General features: G+C 41.3%; 4 protein-coding genes and 1 pseudogene across 7 annotated transcripts; 3 read left to right on the forward strand and 2 right to left on the reverse strand.

Moving 5' to 3' along the window:
- Positions 1 to 47: 47 nt before the first annotated feature.
- LOC137942239 (ubiquitin carboxyl-terminal hydrolase 17-like) lies at positions 48 to 6,712 on the reverse strand. The gene is made up of 11 exons (XM_068787965.1): positions 6,077 to 6,712; positions 3,412 to 4,870; positions 3,137 to 3,225; positions 2,451 to 2,536; positions 2,195 to 2,342; positions 1,994 to 2,114; positions 1,734 to 1,891; positions 1,541 to 1,625; positions 1,253 to 1,465; positions 808 to 869; positions 48 to 721 (listed from the first exon to the last, which is right to left on the reverse strand). Exons 1-11 carry the CDS (start codon positions 6,352 to 6,354, stop codon positions 97 to 99), a joined length of 3,324 nt encoding a protein of 1,107 aa, XP_068644066.1. The 5' UTR covers positions 6,355 to 6,712; the 3' UTR covers positions 48 to 96.
- A 3,202-nt stretch (positions 6,713 to 9,914) lies between these two features.
- On the forward strand, positions 9,915 to 15,115 carry LOC137941779 (universal stress protein PHOS34-like). Of its 4 annotated transcripts, none has more exons than XM_068787356.1 (5): positions 9,915 to 10,043; positions 10,140 to 10,578; positions 10,691 to 10,794; positions 10,876 to 10,994; positions 14,763 to 15,115. In XM_068787356.1, exons 2-5 carry the CDS (start codon positions 10,374 to 10,376, stop codon positions 14,854 to 14,856), a joined length of 522 nt encoding a protein of 173 aa, XP_068643457.1. In that variant the 5' UTR covers positions 9,915 to 10,043; positions 10,140 to 10,373; the 3' UTR covers positions 14,857 to 15,115. The 4 variants fall into 4 exon arrangements, with proteins under 4 accessions (XP_068643457.1, XP_068643458.1, XP_068643461.1 ...); XM_068787357.1 differs by having other exon boundaries at positions 10,177 to 10,578; XM_068787360.1 differs by lacking the exon at positions 14,763 to 15,115 and adding an exon at positions 12,302 to 13,854 and having other exon boundaries at positions 9,917 to 10,043.
- A 1,177-nt stretch (positions 15,116 to 16,292) lies between these two features.
- On the forward strand, positions 16,293 to 17,870 carry LOC137942223 (aspartyl protease AED3). The gene has a single exon (XM_068787926.1). The coding sequence runs from the start codon at positions 16,306 to 16,308 to the stop codon at positions 17,605 to 17,607; it is 1,302 nt and encodes a 433-aa protein (XP_068644027.1). The 5' UTR covers positions 16,293 to 16,305; the 3' UTR covers positions 17,608 to 17,870.
- A 368-nt stretch (positions 17,871 to 18,238) lies between these two features.
- LOC137942224 (uncharacterized) lies at positions 18,239 to 20,210 on the reverse strand. The gene has a single exon (XM_068787928.1). It carries the CDS (start codon positions 19,701 to 19,703, stop codon positions 18,507 to 18,509), a length of 1,197 nt encoding a protein of 398 aa, XP_068644029.1. The 5' UTR covers positions 19,704 to 20,210; the 3' UTR covers positions 18,239 to 18,506.
- A 1,293-nt stretch (positions 20,211 to 21,503) lies between these two features.
- On the forward strand, positions 21,504 to 25,416 carry LOC137940089 (probable carboxylesterase 12; annotated as a pseudogene).
- The last annotated feature ends 1,597 nt before the right edge of the window (positions 25,417 to 27,013 follow it).

Genomic DNA, 27,013 nt, shown 5'->3' on the forward strand with positions numbered 1-27,013 from the left:
CTCGTGTCCATTTTGAGAATGAAATGTTGGACTTTTGAAAGAGGTCGAGACAAAATTATCATATATTTTTATTCTGCCTTTGAGCTGAAAACCCTTTTAATAATATGATGTTTGTGTTCTATCTCTAGATCTCCTCAATGTTACACCTACAACATCCCAGTCAGCCTCACTACTGCTACTATGGTTATCTCCTATTTTTCTAGTGTCGGAATACAAAGAGGGAGATCTTCCCTTACCTGATAAAGCTCGTCCTTGGTCGGAAGAACTTGAATCTGAAGCTGAATACTCACTTGGAGAAGATGATACCTCTAAGTCGTCCGTAACCCTAAAGGGGCTGTACAAAGTAAATTGGCCAGAGTCCCCGAATATATATTCGGAGCAATCATCAATACTGAAGGAGTCCCTGGTGCTATCCGTACTGCATGATCCTTCATCGGAGCAGCTAAAAAGAGAAGAACTATCACTTGAGGAATCCATTCTAGGCATCCAATGTTCTGGGTGGAATCTTCCATCTAACGAATCAGGAGAACCCAAATTAGCAGGTCCATCTGGAGCTGTCCTGTATTGATTATACCGTCGGACTGATGTAGGATTGGGTTTGGCCTTAGAAGAAATCTTTTCACCACGGCTTGAATGAATTGGTACTGCACACTTGGTTTTCTTAGTTTTTGTATCATGGGCCATTGAATTCCTTATCAAACTTGGAGCACGGGGTGAGACCCTGAAAAAACAGTAGCCAGCTTATTAATATGTAAAGTCCAAAAGGCAAATGAGTGAAGAGAGATCATCGTGGAGATCAATTTTTACCTTGCATAAAGAAGCAAATAAGCTCCTTGAGATAGAACTCTATCAAGCTCCACAATTTTCACCTAAAAATGTCAAAGATTAGACTCGTAAAAAAAGCATTAAATGTAGAACAGCTTTTGCATAAGACAAGTACCAGCACCCCACAGAGGTGATACAAGTGCAACTCATTTTGATACCAATAGATCTCATCTCTGTGGGACCAACGACTGGTTGGTGATCACACACTGTATCCAGAGTCTCAACAACTCTCAAAACTTGCACTAAAAATCATCCTCATGCCCCCAAAACCTCCTGGGCACAAATCATTTTAACTATACACTATATCTTTCAATTTAGTTCCTCACATCAACCGCACCAGTAACGTAAGAACTCAATAAAACTTTCATCAAGCAGATAATTCACACAAAAACCAGCTCAAATAGATATTAGAACAGAGGATAAGTACCACGCTGTCATCAATCTTGTACCACTTCCCCTGGATATTCTTCACATAACAGACATAGTGCCCAGAAAATGCTGCATTCATAATATCCAAATGAACCACAACTGCATAGAGCCTGTAAATAGGTGATCTGTCGCTTGTACCACTCATATATGGTGCCAAATCCAGGATTTCAGGGAACTTAACCATTTTGTTGAGCTTGCCAAAATTTCCAGACTGTAAGAGAGTAACAAGACATGAGTCTTCAAACCACAAGACATCTAAATGCAAACATTAAATCTTAAATATTACCTGGAAGCGCTTTAAAGCAATTGTCAGAACATTAGGGGCCTCCAAAATGGTCAGCTTCTTCTTGGCCCTTTCATAGGATTTGCATCTGACAGAAAGGGAACTTCATAAGTCTTGGTAGATATGCAGTTCTATCTAAAAAGAAAATATTGTGCCTACTTTTGCAAGATCAAACAGGGAAAAAACATGAACATACCTACTACAGTGATACTTGTTTTCTCCTTCCAAAATTTCTGTAGAGGTAAATTTATGCAGTGCTTCTTCAAGAGTTGCAATATCTCCATCTATCTCCACAGTAAGATCCATCATCCTTTCATAATGTTCAGACTTGCCTACGCACCTCATGCACTTTATCTGCATTTGGAGTCGATCAGTTTCTAACACCCCTTCAGCTCAATGTAAAAGCATCTATTACACTGATAGACACAGACCAGAGGGAAGGAGGTGATCAAATACCTTTGACTTAAGGTAACCACCAAAAGTCAATTGGATAAGTGTAGTTTCTTCGGCCATTGGACTCCTGGCATTAGATCCAGCCTCTTTCAGACAGGCAGATTGCATTGCATCAATAGCAGACCTGCCAAAGTCATCTTTTATTTGATTAAAAAATGTCAACATTTTCAGAAGATTGATGAAGAAGACCAGAAATAAAACCACCTTAAAAATTCATGGGCGTCTTCTTCTTTTCCGTGCCCAAGATTAATTTGAGAGAGTATTCCAATTGGAGACAAAGGAGATTTCCCCTCTTTCGCCTTCAAGAGGAGGCTCTCAAACTCACATGTAAAGCACCACTCTTTCTTGGGGCCTGAAGAGGGAAACAAAAGAAGAATCGGAATTAAACTAAACGAATAGAATAACCAACACAAAGACAGTGTGGACGTAGAAGAAATCAGTGAAGAGATCAGAAGTGTACATGCTTTAGAATGGAGCCCTTGCAGAAGATAAGCTGTAACAGGTCGAGTAAATGCAAGGCACTGGAGGACAGCATTAGCATAACAGCTGCAGAGAGTTCAAAATGTTATATGTACTAGCGACAACTAAAAAACACCCATAACACCATATTCTTAAAAAAGGAAAAGAGAGAGACAAGAAAAGTAATGGCCCTAGATTGTTTCTGCAAGGGGTTAACTTTGATGGAAACTCAAAGCAAGCATACACAGGTAAGTTGGTAAAAAGAATTCATGAAACTGGCACGTTGACAGAAACAAATTTATGTTACCCTTTGTTACAACAATAGAATGATAAATTGATAGTGAAGGGAGTTAAAGAGTCCTCTATAAGGAATATCTATTACAGTAGAAGATATTAGCTTTAGGGAATTTAGTGACGCTAAGAGAGATCACAGACTCAGTTGAACTAATCTTATAAATCCAGTTTCTGCAAGGTATTTTGATGGCTCATTTTTCAAGGGTGTGAAGATGCCACTGAGGAAGAAAAAGACATTCACAAAATGAGTACCATATTTTAGCAACAAGACAGCACTGTCTTACTTTACAGAAATGAACAACAAATAAGAACGGGGTCAAACAGGTATAACCACTTTTCCTATTAACATTTAAAAAAAAAATCATGTCATTAAAATGATGTTTATGCATTTACCTGTTGCCACAGTTTATAAGACCACAAGGTCGGAGTTCTACTCTGTCCCAACTGCAGAGCTTTGTGAAAAGATCATAACGAAACAGCATCTGCCAATACAAGAATACGTCAATTCCAGAGGACATCAACAGACTTTAAATTTATGTTGTAAAATTTTAAAGCAAACTAAAATATGCAACTCCAACCCATCATTTATAGAAAACTTCATTCTTAAGGCTCTACAAGTACACCAATAACATAGCAATAAACAAAAACATAGCGGGAGGATGTAAAACCTTGTCATTGTATTTTCCAATAGCCTCACTTCCCAATGGTGACAGGTTGCAATTCTTTGAAAGCTTTGATGATCTGAACTGCTGCACCACTTTCCGCATGGAGCTCTTCAAGGCATTAGCACCATAAAGGCTAGGTATGACAATGTCCGAAAATACAGCCGGGCTGGTATCAACTTTTGAAGATGAAACACTTGAAAATGAACACCTTCCAACCTCAGATGATGGATTCTGAACAGCTGATGAATCAAAAGCCAAAGATCTCTGCCCTCTTGACTTGGGCAGGCGCACTTCTTTATTCTTCTCACCGGCCGTAGAAGAAGACCTTTCAGATCTTGAGAGTGGTTGCTCAGTATGAGCAGAGGGATTCTTAGCAGATGATTTTGTTGACACAGGCTTTCCACACTGAGGCTTCAATCTATTACCCTCACTGCCTGTGTCTAATTCTTTCAATTGTGCAAGCTTTTCAACTGTAAAGCTTGAACCATAACTATCATCTATAGCAACCTTTTTTAAAGGGGCAGGATTTTCTTTCTGAGAGCTAGATCTACATGTATCACTTGTAGCCAACTCTTTTGCAGGTACAGACTTTTCATCTCGAGAATTTGATCTAAGCTGATGATTTACAGGTAAATCCTTCAATGAGTCAGCTTTATCATCCTTAGAGCTTTGCATATATGGATCTTCCACGATACAAGTATTAGAGGGAAATGCTTGAGCAGACAAGTTAAATGAGAACCGGAGAAGAGACTTGGAATCAGGCTGAGACAAATCAACTTTTCCAATCGTTTGGGTCCAACATGACTCAGAGACTGCTTTTACTTTTTCCAGTGGGACTTTAGCCTCATCAGTTTGAAACTCATCAAAGCTATTTGAGCTTGTAGTTGAAGAGCTACTTGTACTACAAGAAGGTGTTGTCTGCTTAAGCTTACTAGAACTAGATTCACTATTTACAGAGAATAAGGTAGAGAGGGAATCAGATGACTCAGATTTGGTTACTTTGGTTTCATAAACACGGCCAGCATGTCCAACGGACATAGGTTGTCTTACTAATCTGGAAGAAGCATTTGAGACATGGCTCCCTGCAGCCAGAACTTCAGCCCATGACTCCATACGTGGATCTGATGTAGAGCAGCTACTTGATGACATGAAGCTGGGAGAGTCGCTTTCGGTAGAATACAGAAGAGACTTAACTGCAACATTAAAGTCATCCTGTCTGCCCAAATCGTCAAAAGTTTTGCTTGATTCTGATGAGGTTTGAGATTCAGTGTCCAATGGCTTGGCATGAGCTCCACTTTCTGTATCCAAGTAATTTTCCTCTGTTTCAGGTTCTTCCGCCAGTGAGTGCTCTAACTTGAAATCTGACTTCCTTTCCAGACTGTTTAACTCTATAAGTTTTGGTGCAGGCTGACATTCTTCCTCGTGACCATGCCTCCAGTGAATAATTTGACACTTCCCAGAACTGCACTCAGTCAACCAGAAATTGAAAAATTATATTCAGGACTGAAAAAACAGATATTTAACACATAGGGAACAAGCATGCCTGAAAAGCTTAGCTGAGCTTCCCATTGTACAGGCTCAGCTCAAGCTCATCCCGAACCTGAAAATAATTTCAAGGTCCCTTCACTCTTTATCTGAACCTAAACTGAACTGAGCTTCTTAAGCAAGTTAATCATCCTGAATTTGAAAGCTAGGGCCAAGCTCAAATACAAGAGTACAAAAGACTAAGAATTATTCTTCGATTGGCTGTACTACTTAAGCCTTCCATAAAGATAAAAAACAAAAAGAAAGAGAAACAAACTTCAAACCATAGAGAAATAGACAAAACAATTAAATCTGGTTATAGGCCCATCCAGCGTAAGGCATCACCTGATCTGTTTATTAGAAAGATAGATGCCTCAAGTGACATTTTAATTGGTTTTCACTCCACACTTCTCAAACACAGTTTGCAAGTAGAGAAAAAAAAAAAAGTATTTGAAAAGATTGCGACAGTCTGCAATCAAACCCTTTATACATAGAAATGGGAACAGAAGCAAAATTGCCTTACTTAAATCTTTTATTTTCAAAAGTAAGTAAAACAGCATCAAAAGGTAGATTTCATACAAATACTTTCTTTGCATTTGTTGATTATGCAGCTATCTTTGTCAAAACGTGTTGAGCTAATGACAATTAGTTCTCAAAGAGGTAATTTCTCTGGTTTTAATGAACTAGGTGGAATCAATTTAACACTTGTACAAGATTCAATTTTGGTGTTTAAAGTTATGTAGGAGATCAACCCAACTCAATTTCCTTCTTATCCCCATACAGTAGTACACAATGATCTCAACCCCTTCTCACTAAAATTATGAACGAAATAAACAAAATAAAATTTCTTTTAATCTCCACACAGTACACTCTGCTCAGAACCCCTGCTAACAAATTATTAGCTTTTCCACACAAACTTGTGAAATGTTAACATCATTGTAACAATAAATAACCTACGGCAATTCAAAGTAAATAGTGTCACAAGAACTACCCAACGGAAAATAGCTGTTTCGATCATTTCAACCCCATGCAAATTCATCTATTTCCCCCCAACTCATACCATAATCGTAAACAAGAATACATAAAATTTAACATAAATACGGTAATTAAAAAAAGGGAAAAATTTTGCTGAAAATTTACTCACCAGTAGCGGACGGCCTTGCATCGGGAGCACCTTGTGGTGGTGGGGCTGTAACAAACTGCGCACTGGTGCCGCACGACGGTAGTCGCTTCTATGTACTCCTTGGCCGCCTCAAGCTCAGCTCTCGCCGACTCCTCAGAGGCAAGAACGAGGAGGCGCACGATCTCCTCCCTCCTCGCGGCGGCCTTCCTCCATTTCCGCCGGACAACAAAGCCGGCGACCAGAAACACGAAAACGAAAAGGAGGGAGGCGCTAAAGCCCAGATCCCCGTACAAGGGCATTTATCCTACCCCCCAAATGCATTCACAAAGAAAAAACCCAAATTCGCCCGCGGCGGTACACATAGAATTCCTAGGAGGGAGAGGGGGAGGGGGTTTCAGCAGCCGACGCTCCCGCTCCTCGACTCCATATCCGACGATGACGACGAATAACACCGCAGAGAAGAGGAAGACAACACTGATAATGATGATGATGGTGATGATAACGGTGGTGATGAGCGAGGGAGGGGTGAAGGAGAAACGGGAACAGGGGGGGAATTTCTTCTGTTGGAGGAGTGAGAAGCGAGTGAAGGGTGAAATGATGGCATTTGGGAGTGGGAAAGAGAAATTGGCCAAAAAACTAAAAGCGGGCGGGTTTGTACTTTTTTTTCTTTCTTCCGATGGTGCTTGTTTTAGAGAGAGAGAGAGAGAGAGAGAGAGAAAACCCACTCTCCCCTCTATCTCTCTCTAACGTTATTCCAGAGATTAATTAATCAAAAGAAAAGAAATTAATTATGGGTTAGGCCGTGTAAGAACTTGGACAGACACGGGAGAGGTGAAGCGGGGGTAAGGAATTTCGGATTTTTGGAAGGGGTTGGAAAGCGTGAACTCTTCGCCATCTGAAGATTCCCTGGACCACGTACAATGACGTGGTGCCACATGCAGCATATTGACCCGTTGGCTTTTGTGGGTCCCATCCTTCTACGTTGGGCCGTCGTAATTTTTAGTGATTATCTGGACCGGCGGACCCGGTCTAGGTCCATGAAATTAATAGATTATTGGGTGTCGCCTGTCGGCTGACTGCTGGACGGAGAAGATGAGCTCAAGGTAGACCTGACGACCCGAGTCAACCTTCCGAACCAGCTTCCTTACTGCCGTGCGAGTCGCTTTCAGACCGGGCCCACAATGTACGAACGCAAAGGACAAATAATAGGAAGCATTTGGTGAGAGAAAAAAAAAAAAAAAGAACGTTTGTCCGGATCCGAATCAAGGGAAACAGCTAGTTATGATATATGCTTTATTATTTAATATTCACAGGGGTGACCGGCTGAGCCGGTACAACTCGGCGACAGACCGTGCCTGAACCCGGCCAGGCTTTTACGTTATCTGTCCGTTGGACAATTTCCCGGCGCCACAAATGGCGGTGTGTTTTAGTCATGTCGAAGTCGTACTCTCTCCGGCTCAAGTCCCTGGTCGTCAAATTAATGAGCCCAACGATTTCTTCAGTCTTCAGTAACTTTCTAACCCGGGTTCCTCGTTAACCAGTTTTTTTTTTTTAACCGTTTCTGGGCGGGACGAGTGACAAGTCAGGAATGAAACGACACCTGCTTGTACCTTAATTTGGCGGGTATGAGACTCCGGACAAGAAAATCCGACTCACGGGATCATTTAGGCCAAAATGTCACGGATCGGATCATCGGACTGGGTCGAGTCAATCCGACTCGTTACATGGAAAGAGCAAAGCTTTTAAGGGTGGCGGTACAAGAAGTAATTATTAAGCAAAGAGTACCGGTTAGGGTCTGTACTTGCCGATATTGGGATCCGATGCACATCCACACCTAACTCAGCGAAGCATTTTCCAAAGAGGACCGGGTTTGGGCTTGACTCAAGCTTGATAGTTTTCACCTAAAATTTGCCTCCAAATACAACTAAACACCATGTGAACTTTAATGCCAATTTAAGTGAAGATGATAAGAATGGCCAAAAAGTGGTATCCAAAGACCACATTGATGGAGGAGTTTGTGCTTTCTAAGAAACCCAAGTTTTTCAATTTAACCTATCACTCTTTTTTCACTCTTTATGATGCCTTACACATTGGGATATAGAAAGATATTTATTTCCCATAAATGTAATTTTAATAGCTATAATTTTCTAGTTGTTCCTTTTTTTTCTTTCTTTCATTTCTTGTGTATTCATGGTTGATATTAAATTTAACCTTTCTTTTAAAATTTAAATAAAAAATAATAAAAAATCATGAATATAGTGAAATCAACAGGAAATTAAGCTTGTAAATAAGGTGATTTTTACAAGATGCATCTCTCTCTCTCTCTCTAGTTTACTTGTGATTTTCTCAAGTTTTTATAAATTAGAACCAACTGGGTTGAACCATATTCAATTGAAACTTTAAAATCAGAAGATCCTAGAGAAGAGAGAAAATTTAGGCTCATGTTTCTTCCCCTTTTCATTCTACAAGCAAGACAAGAAGAGGGCTATGAGATTTGTGTAATGAAACAAATTGGAGTGAGCTAAGCACCCCTTGCCCTATTTTTTTTCCATTTATGATGTTGTCTTGCTTATTTGAGCTAGACATTTTATTGGGTTCATTTGCAAGAATGATTCTAACCACATCTACCAAACACAAAATTTCATCATGCACAAAGTGGAAAATGTAACTCAAATCCCTTATTTTCTCGCATGTTAGCATGCAAGAGTATACATGAAGGGGTTTAGCTTCTTCTTTTTTTATTTTTTTTTATTTTCAGAATATAGTGGGATTTTTTCTTTTGTTACTTTTACAAAAAATCTATTCTTGAATTGAAAATGCTATTAAATTGAGATGACTACTTCAATGCTAATTTAGGTAGCTTCACTAATAGGTAGAGAGAAAATGCTACTTAAATGCTATTTTCCATATGAGGCCTTTTATAATTATGATGAGTTACTTTTTATAAAGTAGCAAGAAGAAAAAAGATTAAGACCCCATAACCCCTTCTTTACATTTAATCCTTTTTATTTTGTATGATAGAGCCTTTACAATTATGATTAAGGGTAACACCAAGCCAAACTGACTTGCCAACCATTTGAGTTCGGTTTGAAAAAAACTCCGCTCAATTTTAGTTTTTGCTTGAACTCAGTTCGAGTTCAAACTTGAAATAATGTTTGTTAAGTATAAAAAGCCAAAAATTTATGCTAGATCATGAGCCGACTTGTTTGCATTTTTTTAACGAAAATACCTTTCACTCTAATTAGACTCGTCAATTCCCTTTTTAGTTGGTTGATAGTTGCTCTTATTTACCTCAAACCTCAAAGATAAACGGATCGTTCAACCCTTTTGGGTCCCTCAATATCTAATATTGTTGTTTGCCAATGGAATAAACACTATTGATAGGTGTGTTTTCTCTTTATTTTAGGTTTATTAAGCTAGTTATTATACATTAGTATGCTACATTGTACAATCTTGGATTCCTCTATGATACCTTACAGTTTAATGGTACCAAAATCATCATAATATTATTTTTATTTAATTTTATAATTATTTTTATTTTTTAAGTTTTAAATGTGGGTTGGAGCTAAAACTCAGTTAAAATTTTGGACTGGAGCTCAAGTTCAAGGTATTCAGATCAAGCCAAACTCAAACATTTGCAAATTCGAGTTTGGCTGACTCGATACCGCCCCTAATTATGATGAGTTACATTTTAATGCTTGACCAAGCCATTTTAATGCATGTCGTTGATGCTTTAATCTCATGACATTAACATTTTCTTGCCTTTTGATAACACCATAGTTTTTTTTTTTTCCTTTTATAATGACTTTTTAGTGTATTTAGTGCATTAACTTGTCTTCCCTTATTATCTGTTACTACAACCATTATTATCTGTTACTCATGATTTAGAAGACGCTCTAGGAACTAGAGAAGATGCTTGGAGATTGAGAGAGATGCTCAATAATTTGACATGAAGAAGATCTTTTTGGATTTATTGTTATTGCTGAAGGTTAGTATTGAATTTCTTGATTTCTTTCTGCTATGTTAACATATATTTTTTTCAATTTACATAACTAACGGTCAGGGATCGCTTCATTTTTAATAGTTTTAGCTTAAACGTTGGCGCTGGTCAAACTTCTCAGGTGCTCCGGGCAGCTTGTAATGCGCGGCTCCAGTCGGCTCTCAGGCTGTTGCACTCGCTCTTTCCCAGCTTCTGGCTCTTCGCCTCTGGGCAGGCTGCCGCGTTTCACTGAATCCGTTGACGGAAGTAGTCTCATCGCATCGATTCACCGACGATCTCCGCAATTCCGTCTTCTCTCCCGTTTCTCCACGCAGCACAATGGTTGGAAAGCTCAGGTGCGTTGTGGTGGCCGTCGATGGCAGCGAGGAGAGCATGAACGCCCTCCGTTGGGCCTTGCAGAACCTGAATCTCCGTTCCCAGGTCGTGAATTCTGAAAACGGCAATTTCCTGATTCTTCACGCTCAGCCTCCGCCGACCATCGCTGCTGGCCTCAGCCCCGCCGCGATCCCCTTCGGTGGGCCTAGTAAGAATTCGACATCTGTTAGGATTTTCTTCGCTTTTCGGCTTCTCCCCTATTTAGGGCTTGGATTTTGTTGGTTATGTTTTCATTTATTTACTCGAGCAAATGGATGCAGGTAATGTGGAGGTGCCTGCTTTTACCGCGGCAATCGAGGCGCACCAGAAGCGCATCACAGAGGCGATCATGGACCATGCTCTGGAGATTTGTGCTGAGAAGAACGTAATTTTATTTTAAATATCTTAGTTCATGTTTTGGTGTTTTTACCAGAAATGCAGGCTTATGGGTTGGTTGAATGTTCAGGTGCCTGTGAAAACTCGTGTGGTGGTCGGCGATCCAAAGGAGGTGATTTGTGATGTAACAGACAAGTTGCAGGCGGATCTTCTAGTGATGGGCTGTCGCAATGTTGGAGCAATCAAAAGGTGATTTAGCGGTTCTGATTGTCTGTTACGTAATGCCCTTGCTCAATTGCTTGATTTAGCATAAAATTTTAAATCATGAGATTATCAGTGGAAATCGTTCGATTCTTACTAATTGCCACCCTTCTTTCTGGGGGTTTATAATTGAACTGCTGCTGCTTATACTTACTTTTGTTAACGTTAGGAATGTCCCTGGACCTTTGTCACGTTGAATATGTTATCGAAGTAATAAAATAGCTGCTCGAGTAGCCCAACATTAGGATTTCAAGTATCTCCTTGAGATCGATCGACCTTCCTCTGATTTTACATAGGATGCTTTTTGAAGAGTGGAGTATTTCTATGGTGGGTAGTGCTAGTTGATCGTATTGGAGCAAATTTATTGGCTTTGTTAATACCAAACTTCTGCTATGTTGAGTAATCTATGTGACTGGAGGCCAGCAGACTAGGTATCATGGAATTGTTTTCCACAAGCCAACTAGCCTTGTGGCATAGACGCACCAACTTGTTGATGCTGATTGTTGCAGACTATAACACCTAATTAGACTGAGGGTAGAGTAGTGCCTATGGCTGATTTTCATTGATATGAATTCTGTGGACTTAGTTTGAATTGGCAAAGTCCAGATATTGAGGTGTATGAACCCTTTACTTGCTCAAATATTCTCAGTTTTGCTGATTCATCCCTCTTAAAATGTTCTCGGTATATGTTCTGAAGTCTGAGTTCTGGATACTGGTAACTGGGATCCCCTTTCGTTCCTTCTGTTGATGTTGGCCCTATATATATAACATATTTCTTTTATCTGCATTGCCCAACTCTGTAGCAAGGGTCTTACTTCTCTATCTAGTTTGATAGACCCCAACCATGCCACTCCTCTGATAATTTGGTAGTCTGTTTGTCTGCCAAGGACTAAAGTTGGGATAGGTTAAACAGTTAATCAACTTATACTTCTAGTTAGGAATTTGGATGATCATCAGTATATTTTCTTATTGAATATACTGTTAGACAGCACATAGCTCCATCTTATGCCTGTACTTTGGGGATTCTGACTCTGTCCAGCTAGTATATTAATTCTGAATTTTCACAGGTGAAATTCAAAGTAGCAGTAGTACTGCAAGTAGATTGTGCTAGTGTTGAACAACTTTTCCTTGTTTTCAAGAACTATGCGATAGTTTGTTTACAATGTAGTTTCACTGAGATTGATGGGGTCTGTTTTTGCTGAGCTTGATGAGATCTGTTTTCGTCAAATATATATACTTAGACATGCTTTGTGAACTTCCTTTGTCACACTTTCTCTAATCTAGTGCTGCTTCAGGGTTCTGCTATGTACCTGAAACCTGGGAGGATGATGGTAGGTCTAGGTAGTGGGAAGTGAAGGCTAAACATGATAGATTGGTGAAAGAGGTTGCAGCATGTTTAGCTTTGTTCACTGGTTGCATCTGGTTGTCCTTTCATGGGAGATGTTGTATTCAAGTGTCACTGGTGTTCATTGATTTAACAAACTTTTCCCAAAAAAGCAAAAAAAAAACAAAAAAACAAGTAGTTCATTGTATCTGAGCACAATAAATGCTTCTGACTGTAGGAGAATACCGGACAAAGAAGTTTGAGTTTTTATTTTTTAAATTAGGGATCTATCTTAGTAGTCAATTATGAAGTTACTGGAGCATATATTAAATGTGAAAGTAGCCATGGACATCCTGAAATCCTTTATTAACATTTTGTGCTTGGAGTCTGACAAGTTTGTGGTTTAGATCACAACAAAATAAAATACTTGAGGCTTACCCATGCCTGAGATGGATTAACCAACTAACTATGTTAACTCAGAAAGAGTTGGTCATGTTTATTGTTCTGTTGATTGGCTGGTTGATTTAATCACTACGTGAAGTTCTCTGAAGATGTAGATAACATACAATGTGGAAAATATAATAGAAAGATATTATCCAGTTATATTTTCAGTTTTGAAGGGTATGTGGAAGCAGTGGGACATCTATACCAGATCTATATGGGAACTGGCACTAATATTTTCCAATGACTAGATGTTAAAGATTTTCTTAAAAAAATGTGGGAAGGAGAATGAGACATGTATAATATGGTAAATGTCTGATAATAAATAAGCTGCTAGTAAATCACTTATCTCATTCTCGAACTACTTAGTTTTGACCTTTCTTTCAAGTACTTGGTGCTTTCCATTAGGAGAGCTGCATAACCTGTATTGTGAAATTCAATCTACTTATGTTTGGCGTTTTGACCTATAGTCTTGAACAAATTAACTATTGCAGAACCAACTAAAGAAGTAAAGATACAATTTGATGCAGATTTCTTGCTTATCTAAAGGTTGTGTCTCCATCATTGACGACAGCAGAGTGGGTTAGAATAACCCTGTCCTGCCTCGCAATCCTGTTCCCACTCCACGACAATGGTCCCCATCTCCTTCGTTGCCCCATCCCTGTGAGGGGGCCTCTGACTATTTGTACAGGCTTTGTGCTGAAAGGTGAGGGGCTTTCTCCCTCTCTCTGCACAAGGAGAAGGAGAGGAAGTGGATCCCCCCTCCTCTCTCTTACAAACAGAGAAAAAGGAAGAGAGGGGACTCACTACCGGACCTTATCCTAGCTCTGCAGGATCGGGGATGGGGTGAGCTGGTTGCCCAATTTGACTTGCCCTGTTGCCATTCCAAGTCATAGGCAATGCATTTAATCATGAAAATGCTTGGTTGATTTCTGAGAAAGCGTATGATCTTCTCCAAGATACTAACATTTTCAGGAGGTTGGAAATGGAAACTGCATGACAATTGAGGGGGATTTTTTATCTGGAAATAGAGCGTTGGCACCTGTATCTGTAGACTTGTTTCGTTTCTCAGAAACTTTATATCTTATTTATATGATATTACAAAAATATGGATTTTGTGTGTGATCACAGGATGTTTTTGGGTAGTGTTAGCAACTATTGCATCAATCATGTTCAATGCCCAGTGATGGTGGTTAAGGAGGCTGTCTGATGTATCTTGTCCGTCAATGTTCCTCTGTTCGTCATGGTTGTCATATACTTTTGACACATTGATTCCTCTTCAAGAGTGGTATGCTCAGACAACAATGTTTCTTTAGTAGCAGATGTTAACGTATTGGTGTGGAGTGAGAATGTGAAAATTTCCTTCCATTTGTTAAATTTAATATGACAAAATAAAAACTCTAATCTTCTGTGAATAAAGATTCCAAGACAGTTTTGAAGGGGTTGAGCTGTTCCTTGTTTTCTTTGATGGACAACTTGGTCTTGTTTGTTGGTCCAATTTGTTGCTCAAGTATTTATCGTTCATTGCCCGTGAACGATCCCGTGTAAATTTTCAGGGTCTGTGTAAGTTAGTAGTCAATAGAGTGATGGTTTACTTGCTTCAGGCTGTAGCTCTGAAATTGTTTGAAGAGGTGTTGGTTCTTGTTGTTTATTCCATTTGTCATCATTTTTGCCAAATGGAATAGTAAACTTATTGTTTGATTATCTCCAAATAGATTAATTTCTGAACTTGGGAACTATGGTAATGATCAAATTGCCTAGTAGATGATAGGAAAGAACACTCGGTGCTATTGAGTACATTTGAACGTTGCAGGATTCGAAATTTTGGTACCACATCTCTCCCTTATTAGAATTCAATTGCACAGTTGTAAAAGTGGATGCGATTCTGTTGCTCTTTGCAGCAAGATTAGGGATCCTACTGAAATAGTCCAATCATTTATTGAGAGTGATGACTCTGAATACTCACATGGAGGGTTCCTCTGTCTTCTCAGGAGGAAACCAGAAGATCCGTTTGCTTTTTACGGCCGGCATCTCTTCACGACCTGCCTTCCGACCTTAATGGAGACTAAACCCGTGTCTGTGTGACCTGTCACATGCAACGAACTCGGGGGTGTTTCATCCGGGCCAAAATTTCAGAAACCTTCCAGGAAAATTACACAGATCACTGAACTGCAAACGATACGATTTCTGTAGTTCTGACTTCTTTGAAAAAACTTTTCTTATCCACATCTCTTCTATGTTTCCCACTCGGATTCTTCCGAAATAGTGGCCATTAAGTGTCTGAAGTTGTTTCAGTCAATTAAAGATCCATGCAGCGCAGAAGTATCTTCTCCCTGCAAATAAAGATCGAAATCTCACTACCAAACAGAGAGCTGAAACTTGAATGGCCGATACTGTGAACTTTCCTCGTGACGTCAAAAAGAGATTCCCACCAAATAATTTTCAGTCCAGCCCGTGAACCCATTTTGTCTGAGGATCCTATCCAAAACGAGAGAAGAAGATATTCTGCAGAGACTTATCATCCAACTCCAGCAGATTGAGCTTCTGAAATTTCAACTGGTTCGCGTAGCGAAAAAATTAAATGGACCAATTGGGGGGGTAAGGGCATTTTCGGAATTTAAGTTGGGAGGGACCGGGTGTGGGCTGGCGATCAGAAGAGAGAAAATCCAAAGAACGGGTGTTTACCTTCCCCGTGACCGACAGTCTTTCGAATTTGGATTGCTGGAAGCGTGCTACGGACAAAGTACTCCAGTGAAGCAGGGCAAACCCCCCTCCCCCGGGCAAATAGATTGTATGGACAAAAACGCTGAAATTGATTAAATCATCATATCATATTAAAATATAAGATAATAATGGTACACATGTAATTAGGGCAAGGATGACTTTTCACCAACTTGTTGGATAAAGAAAATGGAGCAACATTCCCACTTCCCGGCCTCTATCCGCGGCATGAGTTTGGGGATTTGGGAAAATCTTGGCTTCTTTACTTTTATATTCTTCATATGAACCCGAGACAGGTATGCCCCTCCAATCAGATTTGTTCCTGACGCCCCCAATAATACACGGAGATGTAGGTTCCAGTAGAAGAGGGCCCACTTTTTGTTATTTTATTTACGACATTGCCCCTCATGTATTATATTTTTTAATTTCTATCTAGTAAAACAAATTATTAAAATGTGCAGTCGACGGTGATTTGTCGCACCTGAGGAGGGCCCACTTGAGAGTCACGTGAATTTTCCCCGACTCGAATCAATCTTAAAGTCTAAACTCTAAACCATGCAGATATGTGATAGGCCCGGCGGGGTCCACCTCACGTCTCTATCCAACTTAAAAGGAGGGGAAATGCACTGCACACATAACCCACCAAATGACAAACATATCCCAGAATTTTAATTGAGTTACCGCCACGTTCGTCATTTTTGGGAGTGAATTCTACGAGGGGCTATTTTCGTAACTTCATTCTTCTCCCTTCGCGTATATAACGCAGGGGAGATTGATTGAGCAATTCGTCAGAGAAATCACGGGGCCACGGCAATGGCGTTCGCCACTCCAATTCTCTTCCTCTTCCTCTTCCTCTTCCTCTTCATCTTCGCCACCTCGAATGCCTTCGATCCTTGCCCATCCGACGCCTCGGATTTATCCATCTTACACATCTACAGTAAATGCTCTCCCTTCGCTCCTCCCTCCCCGGCCCCGGTTATGGACACCGTCATCTCCATGGCCAAAAGAGACCCGGCTCGGTTGGCTTATCTCCTCACTGAAAAAGTCTACGTCTCGATCGGATCAGGGCAGCAGATCATCCAGACGGGTAATTACGTGGTTCGGGTCAAAGTTGGTACTCCGGGTCAGCAAATGTACATGGTTATGGACACCAGCAGCGACACCGCCTTCGTTCCTTGCACCGCCTGCACCGGTTGCTCCAAAACCGTCTTTTCCCCGCAGCTGTCCACCACCTTCCTGGGCTTGGACTGCAGCGTCTCCGAGTGTGCCCAAGTCCGCGGTCAGGCTTGCACGACGGTCGATGGGCCCTGCCTTTTTAACCAATCCTACGGCGGAGATTCCTCCTTCTTCGCGAACCTGGTTCTGGATTCGCTCTCTCTTGGCCGTGACGTTGTACCCAAGTTTCCCTTCGGTTGCATAGACTCAATCTCCGGCGGGTCGATTCCGCCTCAAGGGTTGTTGGGTCTCGGTCGTGGGTCAATGTCTTTAATTTCCCAAACCGCTTCGCTGTACAAGTCCACTTTCTCTTACTGCTTACCCAGCTTTAAATCGTACTACTTCTCCGGTTCGCTGAAAATCGGCCCGGTCGGTCAGCCCAAGGGGATCCGGACCACACCTCTGCTCCAAAACCCTCATCGTCCATCTCTCTACTACGTGAACTTGACGGCTATAAGCGTGAACAAGAAGTACGTCATCGTCCCACCCGATTCGTTCGCCTTCAACCCGGCGACCGGCGCCGGCACCATCCTTGATTCCGGAACAATGATCACCAGGTTCGTGCCGGCGATTTACGCAGCCCTGAGGGATACCTACAGGAGCGGGTTGAACGGGAGCATCTCCTCCCTCGGTTCTTTCGACAGCTGTTTCGACTCAGAGTTGAACCCGGCGGCTCCGACGGTGACACTCCACTTCGAGGGGTTGAACCTGACGCTGCCGATGGAAAACACGCTCATCCACAGCAGCGCCACCTCCTTGGCGTGCCTGGCCATGGCGGCAGCGCCCAACAACGTCAACTCGGTTGTGAATGTGATTGCTAATTTGCAGCAGCAGAACCTGAGGTTTCTGTTCGATATACCCAACTCGCGAGTGGGGATCGCCCGTGAGCTCTGCAACTGAGTCACATACTTCGGCTCTCTTGCTTCTTTCTTCTCCCTTTTGTCGTTTGTATTAGCTTAAAATTAGTATCGGCGATACAAAAGAAAAGGATATCGTCCGATAATTGTATTGTATTTTTCTGTACGTTGAGTTTTTCTTTCTTTTGAGGGGAGGCGCTTTGGAAAATGGATGCTGTAGTTTGGCGGTTCGGGTTCCGGTCAAATTCTTCTTTAACCGGACCCGGAATGTCGAAACGTGTTAATAATGAATATTTTTTTGTCTAACTTGATGGAATGAGAGAAAAGGAGCGGTTAGTCCGCCTCCGTTCGGGGACTGAAGGTGGGCTTTGCGACAACAACAATGTGATTCAAGTCCAAAAGCGTGGAATATGAGTCACAGGGCTCATCCAAACAACCCACTTGCAAAGACAAAAAAGAGATTGTCTCCAACCTTCAATTACTTCAGTTCAAAGAACACAAAAACCAACTAAAAATACCAGCAAATCACATGATCAAGAACTCAAACGACTGGTTCACTTAATGGATTAGGTTTTAAATTGTGCTAATAATTTGGAAACAGAAGTGTTAATATAAAAATTGGTAGGCACATTGTTACTCAATAAATTATTATAAAATTATAAAAAGAGCAAAGATCAAGAAAACTTGATAATTATACAACACTAGGGATAGAAACCCCAATATAAAAAAAAAAAAAAAAAAAAAAAAAACACTCGAAAGCCACTAAAACACTTGGGAGGCAGTGAGGTCAAGGTGCAGTTCATCAAATACTACAAACAAAACGAAAAAAAAAAAAAGGCTTCACAAATCACTCACTCAAATGGATGGAAACAAGGATACAGAAAGAGATGATTCAAACAAATCAATCACACAAATGGATAGAAACAAGGATAAAGAAGGAGATCATCCCCACCATTGGTGGACAGCCACCCCTTCATCCCTCAGCTTCCCATACAGGGCCAAGCATTCCCAGTATGCCCTCCTGCTCTTCGTCTTCCTCTTGCCTTTCTGCCCCTGGTGCTCGCACTCCAGGAACAGCTCGTCCACCAGCGATATCGCCTTGCTCTTCACCATCTCCTCCACCACTTCCGCCTCCGCTTGCATCACCACATACTCCTCCTCCCGGACGTTCCTCTGCAACCACTCCGACATCCCCAGGGGCCCGCCTTCCGCCACCGTCTTCACCTTGTACTTCTCGAAGTCCCGGTTCATTACAGGGTAGTTGCGCTCGAACCACCCGTCGCTGCTCGACCCCACGCCGATGAATACCCGCCGTGGGTACTCGTCTAGGGACACTCCCGTCAGCTCCGGCAGGTACTTGATCCTTCGAAGGTGGAGTTTTGATTCCTTGGAGGAGGAGGAGCGCGGCGGCTCTAGCAGCGCGTCTTCCAGCTGCTTCAGAGCCTCCTTCTTGGAGGCTGGGTCGAAGTTGAAGAGCCGCCGGGCTGCTGTGGATCGGGTCACTGTGCTGACCCGCCTCGAGGCTATCTTTTTTATACCCACGATTGTGGCGTCGAAACGGCGGACGTAGACGATGCTGAAATTGGGCGGGACCCGGAAGGCTTTGGTTGGGTCGTGAGCGAGACGAATGACCGCGAGGCCGCCGGTTTTTAACGTCCGGATGATGAAGTCACTGTCGCCGAATCCGACGGAGTAAGTCAAGTCCAATGTCTCGTCCGGGACGGAGCGTTGTCGCTCCACGTCGAACTGGGAGACAAAATTCAGATCCATCTCCAGCCCTATTGCGCTCAATTCGAAAACGCTCGGTGCTCCACCGATGAAAAGCGCCTTATCTCCAGGCTTCAGTTGCCCATTGTTCCTCAAGTCCTGGAAAAGCTCCGGCAAGGAGGAGGTATCGTCGATCCACCGAGAATCGTCATTGTCGTAATTGGAATCGGACAACGATCCAAGAATTGATCCCACCCAGGGGAAAGCCAAAATCATCACGGCCAGTAGGACAGATCGGGTAATAACCCTCAAAACTCGGGCATTGGGAAGCTTTATCACGAGCTGATTCTCGGAATCAGACGCGTCAACAATTCCGCCCACAAGCGTTTTGTGTTTATTACTGGCCTGAGCAAAGGCCGAAAGAACCGCCATTGAACCAAATTCTCTTCTGTATCCTTGTCTCTCTTATTAATGGAGAAAGCAGAAAAACAGATCCTAATACCACCTAAACAGATGCCCTAAAGAAAGCAGGGAAAAGATGGGGGGGGGAGAAAGAGAGAGAGAGGCTACACGAGGAGATGAATCGCTAGCGAGTACAAAACCTGGCAGCGGTGTGGTTTCCACCCACGAGGGCCACACGGGAGGTTAATGTTCTCAGGCCGAGGAGATTCAGCTGCTTCATCCGTTCCACCTCCATTCCTGTCTTCCCAACCAGCGCCACGGAAATCAGGTCAGGTCGTGGCCTCGAAAAGATTAGATGACATTCTCGTTTCCGTCGACGCTGGTGGTGGATCCTGAGCGACCGAGGAGAGGAGTAGGACCGATCTGCGAATAAGGGTTTAGAAGTAGGAAAGGCATGGGTGGCGCGGAGGGCTTTTAATGGCGGAATCAGTGATATGGTTTCTTGTTCCAGCGGTAAATGCGTTTAACCTCAGCCTGGTTGGGGCGTGTTGTTAACCAAAGGAAACTTGGAGCATCCTTTTAACCAGTTGACGTGGGGTCGAATGTCTGGTGGGTTTGTACATTTCTTACTGTCGCTCTATTAATAGATGAAAGGCCAAAAGAAAGGAGGAGGGCCCAACCAATAAGTGTACCAATCCAAGTTGGTCATGATATCCAAATGCTTAATCAAATCGTTAATTTTTAATATCTAAGTTTTTACTCTTAAAATAATAATTAAATATAATATCTTAAATTTATATAAATAAATAAATAAGTGGGTATTTTATTGTAAATATTTATAGATTTAATTTTATAAGATATTTTTATTTAACTAAACTAAAATATATTTTAACTTGTTTTAAAAATTTATAAATTAAGATTATTTATTTAATTATATATATATATAAATAAAGTGATTAAACAAATCCTTACTTTTGTATCCAATTTTTAATCAAATTCTTACTTTTATAATATCTAAATTTTCACTTTTAAAATAGTTATTAAATATAATATTTTTAAAATATTATATAAATAAAAAAGAGGATATTTTATTATATAAAATTAATTTAATAAATTTAAATTTATAAGATAGTTTTATTTAACTAAAAAATTAAAATTTAAAAATTAGTAAATACTTTTAAATTTTAAATTAAAGTTATTTATTTAATTAAATATATAAATTAGAATGATTAAAAAAACACTTACTTTTATAATATCCAAATACTTAATCAAATTGTTAGTTTTGTAATATCTAAATTCTCACTCTTAAATTAGAAATCAAATATAGTATTAAATATCATGAATTTATATAAATAAAAAAGAGGGTATTTAATCATATAAAATTACTCTAATAGATTTAATTTTTTTATTAGATAATTTTATTCAACTATTCTATTCATAAAGTAAAAATAATTTTTAATTTTTTAATTAATAAATAACTAAAAATAAATTAAATGTAGATCTAATATGAAAGCTGTTCGGTGAGAAACATGCAAAAAAGCTGAGCCATTGATCGAGATAATCACATATTTCTTACTAAATAGCTTTTATTATCGGATAAGACCTCAAGAAAAATCGAAAAGTTTGAAATACTAGAAAGATATTATGTTAGGTCACCGAATAATCTGGTCCGGCCGTCGATCTCTCGATTAGAAAGTGACAGAAAAGAAAGTGGAAGAGAGTGGCGAAGAAGAATCAGAAAGCCTCTGTAGTAAAAATCTGTTTCCGTCTGCCGTTATCGTCTCTGCGTTTCTTCTCTTCGGTTTTTTCTCGTTACCTGTATCACTCAACATGGATGGAGCAGAAGACACCCAGATCTCCCATGAGCTCCAACATTTCATCCGAATCTACAAGTCCGGCCGCGTAGAGCGTCTCCGAGGCAACGACGTCGTTCCCGCTTCCGCCGATTCTCCATCCGGGGTCTCTTCTAGGGACGTTGTTGGAATTTGTGTTTGTATCGACGGGCCAGTCCTTGCATAAGATCCGTGGGGTTGCTTTCCTAAAAGGTTCGAACCTTTTAGCCCAATGGTTTCAACATGGTATCAGAGCGGACGATCCGCAATTTCTGATTCTCATTCAGACGACGGCTCTTCATTTCTTTTTTTCGGCTACCGTTTTCCGGCGGTTTTGCCATTATTTCCGACAAAGGGGTTTTCGCCCTCAGTTCGGACCGGACTCTGTTGGGAGACTCTTCTGGTATTTCCGGCGTTTTGATTCCGGTGGTTATTCCCGGCAAAGAGGTTAGCTTCCGTTCCCATTTACTTTTCCTCTGGATTCCGTCGCCGAGAGGTTGGATTTCCTCTCCTGCGTTCGTTTTCTGGTTTTTGGGCGCCGATTTTGGGCGTCGCCTTTGGTTCCGTGACGAGGTATAGTTTCCGGCGCCGAGCGGGTCACCGACGCTGAGAGCGTCACCGAGAGGGTGCGCTGGTTATTTTTCTGGCCTTCTCTGGTTGGCCGAGCTGGTTTGGATCTCTCTGGCTTCTTTGGTTGGCCGAGAGGACTCTGTTAGTCTTGGAAATCTTGAGGGCAGTGGCCACTTTGGGTTTTCTGTGGATTATTTCTGCTCGATTTTTTTCGAGCTAGCTGCGGATTTGATTTCTTTTGAAAAGCTTTGGTAGCGGATCTGGTAAAAAAAAAAAAAAAAAAAATTGAAGTTGCATTGGTGGTCAGTGCTCTATGGAGACTTATTCATCTTCAGATTCTGGTTTACGTACCAGTTCGGCTCGTTCAGTTTTTGACGAATCATCGAATCCGTACTATATTCACCACTCGGACAGCCCCGGGCAAGTCCTTGTCTCTCAACTTCTTACCGGTGAAAATTACACCAGTTGGAGCCGTGCGATGTTGATCGCCCTATCCGTAAAGAACAAAGTCGGATTTGTCGATGGCTCCATCCTTGAACCTCCCAGTGCTGATCCTATTCTACTCAACTCCTGGACTGGGAACAACAATATGGTCATCTCTTGGATCCTAAATTCCGTCTCCAAGGAACTCTCTGCGAGTGTTATCTTTGCTGCATCTGCCAGAGAAATTTAGCTCGATCTTAGGGATCGTTTTCAACAGCGGAACGGCCCTCGTATTTTTCAACTCAAACGGGAATTGATGAACTTGTGTCAAGACAAGGATTCAGTTAGTACTTATTTTACCAAATTGAAAACCATTTGGGAAGAACTGCGCAACTACCGCCCTCATTGTTCTTGTGGGAAATGCTCCTGCGGTGGCGTTATAAATCTTAATGATCACCACCATATGGAGTATATCATGTCCTTCTTAATGGGCCTTGACGACTCTTTCTCCCATGTTCGTGGTCAGTTGCTCTTCATGGATCCGATGCCCCCTCTTAACCGTGTTTTTTCTCTGGTTGTCCAAGAGGAACAACAACGACGAACTACTCATGCCTCGGGTTCGAATGCTTCCACTGACACAATGGCGTTTGCGGTTAAATCTGATAAGACAGAGGTTAGTAAATTTGGGCACAACAACGACAGAGGTTACAATGCTCCACGTCCTCCGCCTTATCATACTTCCCGGACTCAGAATTCCAGTGCTCCTCGGAATCAAAACAAGGACAAGTATTACTGTACCCACTGCAAGACTACTGGCTATACCATCTCTCGTTGCTTCAAGCTCCATGGCTATCCGTCTGGCTCTACATTCAACACCAAGCAAAATTCTCCTGCTGCTGTTCATCAAGTTTCCCTTGCTGATGCTCGCCCTGGTTCTTCTTCTGTTGGGAGTTTTATTCAGAATCTGGACCCCACTCAATGTCAGCAGCTCATATCCATGCTTTCTACACAACTGAGTAGCTCAGCAACGGTCACCACTACTCCAGCCTCTTCTACATCCGATTGCTTGGCAGGTACTTGTTTTTCTGTATCCTTATGTTCTTTAAGTTCTTCCACCCCATTCTGGATTGTCGACTCCGGAGCTACTCGACATATTTGCTCACAAGCTCAAGTTTTTACCTCCTTGCATGCTATTCCTCATACTACCGTTACTTTGCCAGATAATTCTCATTTTTTGGTCCGTTTTGCTGGTGATATTAAATTACATTCTCACCTTATACTTAAATATGTACTATTTGTCCCTCAATTCAAATTCAACTTAATCTTTGTTAGTGCTTTAGTTATTGCTTCTGGTCTTACAGTAAATTTCTTTCCTGATTGTTTTGTCATCCAGGATCTTCCCACCCAGCGGACGATTGGCAGGGGTGACAAAGTTCAAGATCTCTATGTCCTCCGTGCTCAACATTTGCCCTCTGCTTCTCATGTTTTTGTTAACAATGTTTCTGCTCATGTTTGGCATAATAGGCTAGGACACATTTCTTTCAAGCGACTTGATTTTTTGAAGGATCAATTGCACTGTGATGTAACTAGATTACACAAAGCAGATCCTTGTTATATTTGTCCTCTTGCTAAACAACGTAGACTATCTTTTGAATCTCATAATCATTTATCAAAATTTCCTTTTGATCTTGTGCACTGTGATATTTGGGGACCATATCAAACTGTCTCTTATACTGGCCATCGTTTTTTCTTAACTCTTGTTGATGATTGTACTCGATTTACTTGGATTTATCTACTGAAGACTAAATCTGATGCTATTTCTGTGATACCGCGTTTTTTTAACATGGTATCAGAGCAGGTTGGTCCCGAGTTCGAGTCCCGCTCCCACCGAATTTTGTCCCAGGTATTTCTGGTGAATTTGTCATGGGTTTTTCCAGGAGTTTGTCCCGGGTTTTTCCGGTGAATTTGTCCACGGGTTTTCCCGTGCGGGGGAGTGTTGGAATTTGTGTTTGTATCGATGGGCCAGTCCTTGCATAAGATCCGTGGGGTTGCTTTCCTAAAAGGTTCGAACTTTTTAGCCCAATGGTTTCAACAGACGTCACCATCTCGCCTGACGTCTCCGCCCGTCTCTTCCTGCCCAAGCTCCTTGACCCGGCAAAAAAGCTTCCCGTTCTATTGTACCTTCATGGTGGGGGCTTCATCATCGAGACGCCCTTCTCACCCACTTACCACGATTACGTTAGCTCCCTCGCTGCCGCCGCCAACGTCGTCGCCGTCTCCATTCACTACCGCCTTGCACCAGAGCACCTCTTCCCGCTGCGTACGAGGATTCCTGGGCTGCTTTCCAGTGGGTCGCCTCCCACGCCGAGGGCGGCGGGTCGGATCTGTGGCTCACCGATCATGGCGACTTCAATAGGATCTTCATCGCCGGTGACAGCGCCGGGGGCAACCTAACCCACGACCTGGCTCTCCGCGTCGGCGAGGAGGGGGCGTTGAAGGCCGGGGTCGTCGACGTCGCCGGATGCGTTCTAATTCATCCTTACTTCTGGGGGCCCCAACAAAACGGGCCGACTGATATGGATCCAAACTTATGGGCATGGGTGGAGATATTTTGGAAGTTTGTGTGTACGAATTCGACCGAGAGGGATGTATTACTGACGAATCCACTTGCTGCGGGGCCTAGTAGGTTGGCAAAGCTCGCCGGCAAGCGCGTATTAGTGTGCCTCGCGGAGAAGGACTCGCTGACGCTGTGGGGCCGGAAGTACCACGATGGTTTGGCATCTAGCACGTACAAAGGGACGGTGGAGATTTTAGAGACCACGGGAGAGGGACACGTGTTTCATCTCTTCAATCCGGAGTGCGAGAAGGCGAAAGAGATGATGAAGAGGATGGTAGACTTCATTAATCGTGGTGATTAGTGGGGTTTCAAGTACTGTTTGTCTTAATTTCAATCGTGATTTTGAGTATTGAGATTGATGTCATATATATAAGATATGTACATTGGAAGTCACTTTTTAAAAAAAGTTTTTCTTCTTCTTAGTATTGGGTGTGTACACAATATTTACAACCACTCAATTTGTAAAATTGGTGTCACAATCAAACTAACATATACAAGCATTCAAACCACATTCACCAAGGTCCTTTCTTAGTATTTAGGTGAGGACCATCTTGTCTACTGAAAGGCTTGACTCAATTTGCAAGGATAAGTTGTTTACCCTCGAGTCCAATTTAAATGCTTCTCAATCCTATGTACCAACTCAATGTAGTCAACAAATCTTAATAGTACTTAATGATTTAATTTGAAAATGTAAGATGAGGTAAATCTCAAATCGGTTCTACAAATAGGGGAAAATACACAAAACAATTCAACGGAATATATGGATTCAAAATATAGCCTACAAGTAATAATCTAAGATTTGTTAAATGATCTTAAAGAGAAATTATATTAGTTTAGTGTATTTGACAAAGTATATTTAATTATTGTTAAAGTAAGTTTATATAGATACTTGGATTTTTGTTTTTGTCCTCAAATGTTAAAACCATTTGAGAGCCCCTTCAAATTCAAATGTTAGAACGAATAGTATGGTTCAAAGTACAAGGACCACACTTCTAGCACAAGATAACCAAGTAAATATAGATTTTAAAGTATAAGCATAGAAATACTTAGCTCAAAGAGAAAGACTTCAAAATTGTTTGCCTTTGGAGCCTTGGCGATGACACAAATTCTCAAAAAAAGTATGTGAGGGCTTGGAAGACGTGGATAGCATTGTGACCAAGAGTACTCAACGTTTGGGGCTAGTTTGGTTACATAGAAAGCTCATCCAACATTCAAAAAACTACTCTTTAGGCCTAGAAAGAGACATTTTTGTATTTATAAAAATTGGGTCAAAATAGGTCTAGGAAATCTATTTTTTATGAGCTAGATCACTTTTACAAAGGGATTAAATTAGGCTACACAAGCTTAAACCTATATAAGGATTTTCAACAATAACTAACTTGGCATACTAGACTTAGACCCAAGAAAGAGATTTTCAGCACCACCGGCCTACATAAGGACTTATGACACTCTACAAGGACAAATATGCTTAACAACCTTTCCTCTTCAGCCACACATTGCTTCACTCAATCAAATTGAGGTGAGAATAGTCGCTAATCCAAGGCGTGACTCAATTTGCAATCACTACTTATTTACTCTTTAATGCCATTCAAATGCCTCTCTTAAAGCAGATTTTACAAACTAAATACATGCAAATAGGTATGTTGAAAAGCAGGTATGGAAAAGTCTCACATGACTCTTACAACATGAAGTTTTATAGAGCCAGGATTATTATGGAATGCGGTCTCGCAAAATATTCTCAATTTAAAAGTGTTTTAGTTATGTTAGTCCTCTATTTGTGTTCAGTCGTTCAATTGTTCTAGGTCTTATTTTTTAGTGTTTAACTTTGGGTATAACTGTGATAAAGGTAGTTTAATTATAATTAGATTTTACTTGTTTTCTCTATTATAAATAAAAGC

This window comes from Aristolochia californica, unplaced genomic scaffold, assembly GCF_029961685.1.
Source record: "Aristolochia californica isolate CCGP_79_NKW_82.1479 unplaced genomic scaffold, dmAriCali1.0.hap1 SCAF_9, whole genome shotgun sequence".
Lineage (NCBI taxonomy): Eukaryota > Viridiplantae > Streptophyta > Magnoliopsida > Piperales > Aristolochiaceae > Aristolochia > Aristolochia californica.

Excerpts from the sequence above, each read along its gene's own strand:
- LOC137942239 (XM_068787965.1), bottom strand. The coding sequence starts at position 6,354 with ATGCCCTTGTACGGGGATCTGGGCTTTAGCGCCTCCCTCCTTTTCGTT. Across the intron at positions 2,343-2,450 it reads AGGGCTCCATTCTAAAGCAT|GCCCCAAGAAAGAGTGGTGC; the intron begins GTACACTTCTGA and ends TTCCCTCTTCAG. Across the intron at positions 1,466-1,540 it reads TTGCTTTAAAGCGCTTCCAG|TCTGGAAATTTTGGCAAGCT; the intron begins GTAATATTTAAG and ends ACTCTCTTACAG.
- LOC137941779 (XM_068787356.1), top strand. The coding sequence starts at position 10,374 with ATGGTTGGAAAGCTCAGGTGCGTTGTGGTGGCCGTCGATGGCAGCGAG. Across the intron at positions 10,579-10,690 it reads GATCCCCTTCGGTGGGCCTA|GTAATGTGGAGGTGCCTGCT; the intron begins GTAAGAATTCGA and ends AAATGGATGCAG. Across the intron at positions 10,795-10,875 it reads AGATTTGTGCTGAGAAGAAC|GTGCCTGTGAAAACTCGTGT; the intron begins GTAATTTTATTT and ends TTGAATGTTCAG.
- LOC137942223 (XM_068787926.1), top strand. The coding sequence starts at position 16,306 with ATGGCGTTCGCCACTCCAATTCTCTTCCTCTTCCTCTTCCTCTTCCTC.
- LOC137942224 (XM_068787928.1), bottom strand. The coding sequence starts at position 19,703 with ATGGCGGTTCTTTCGGCCTTTGCTCAGGCCAGTAATAAACACAAAACG.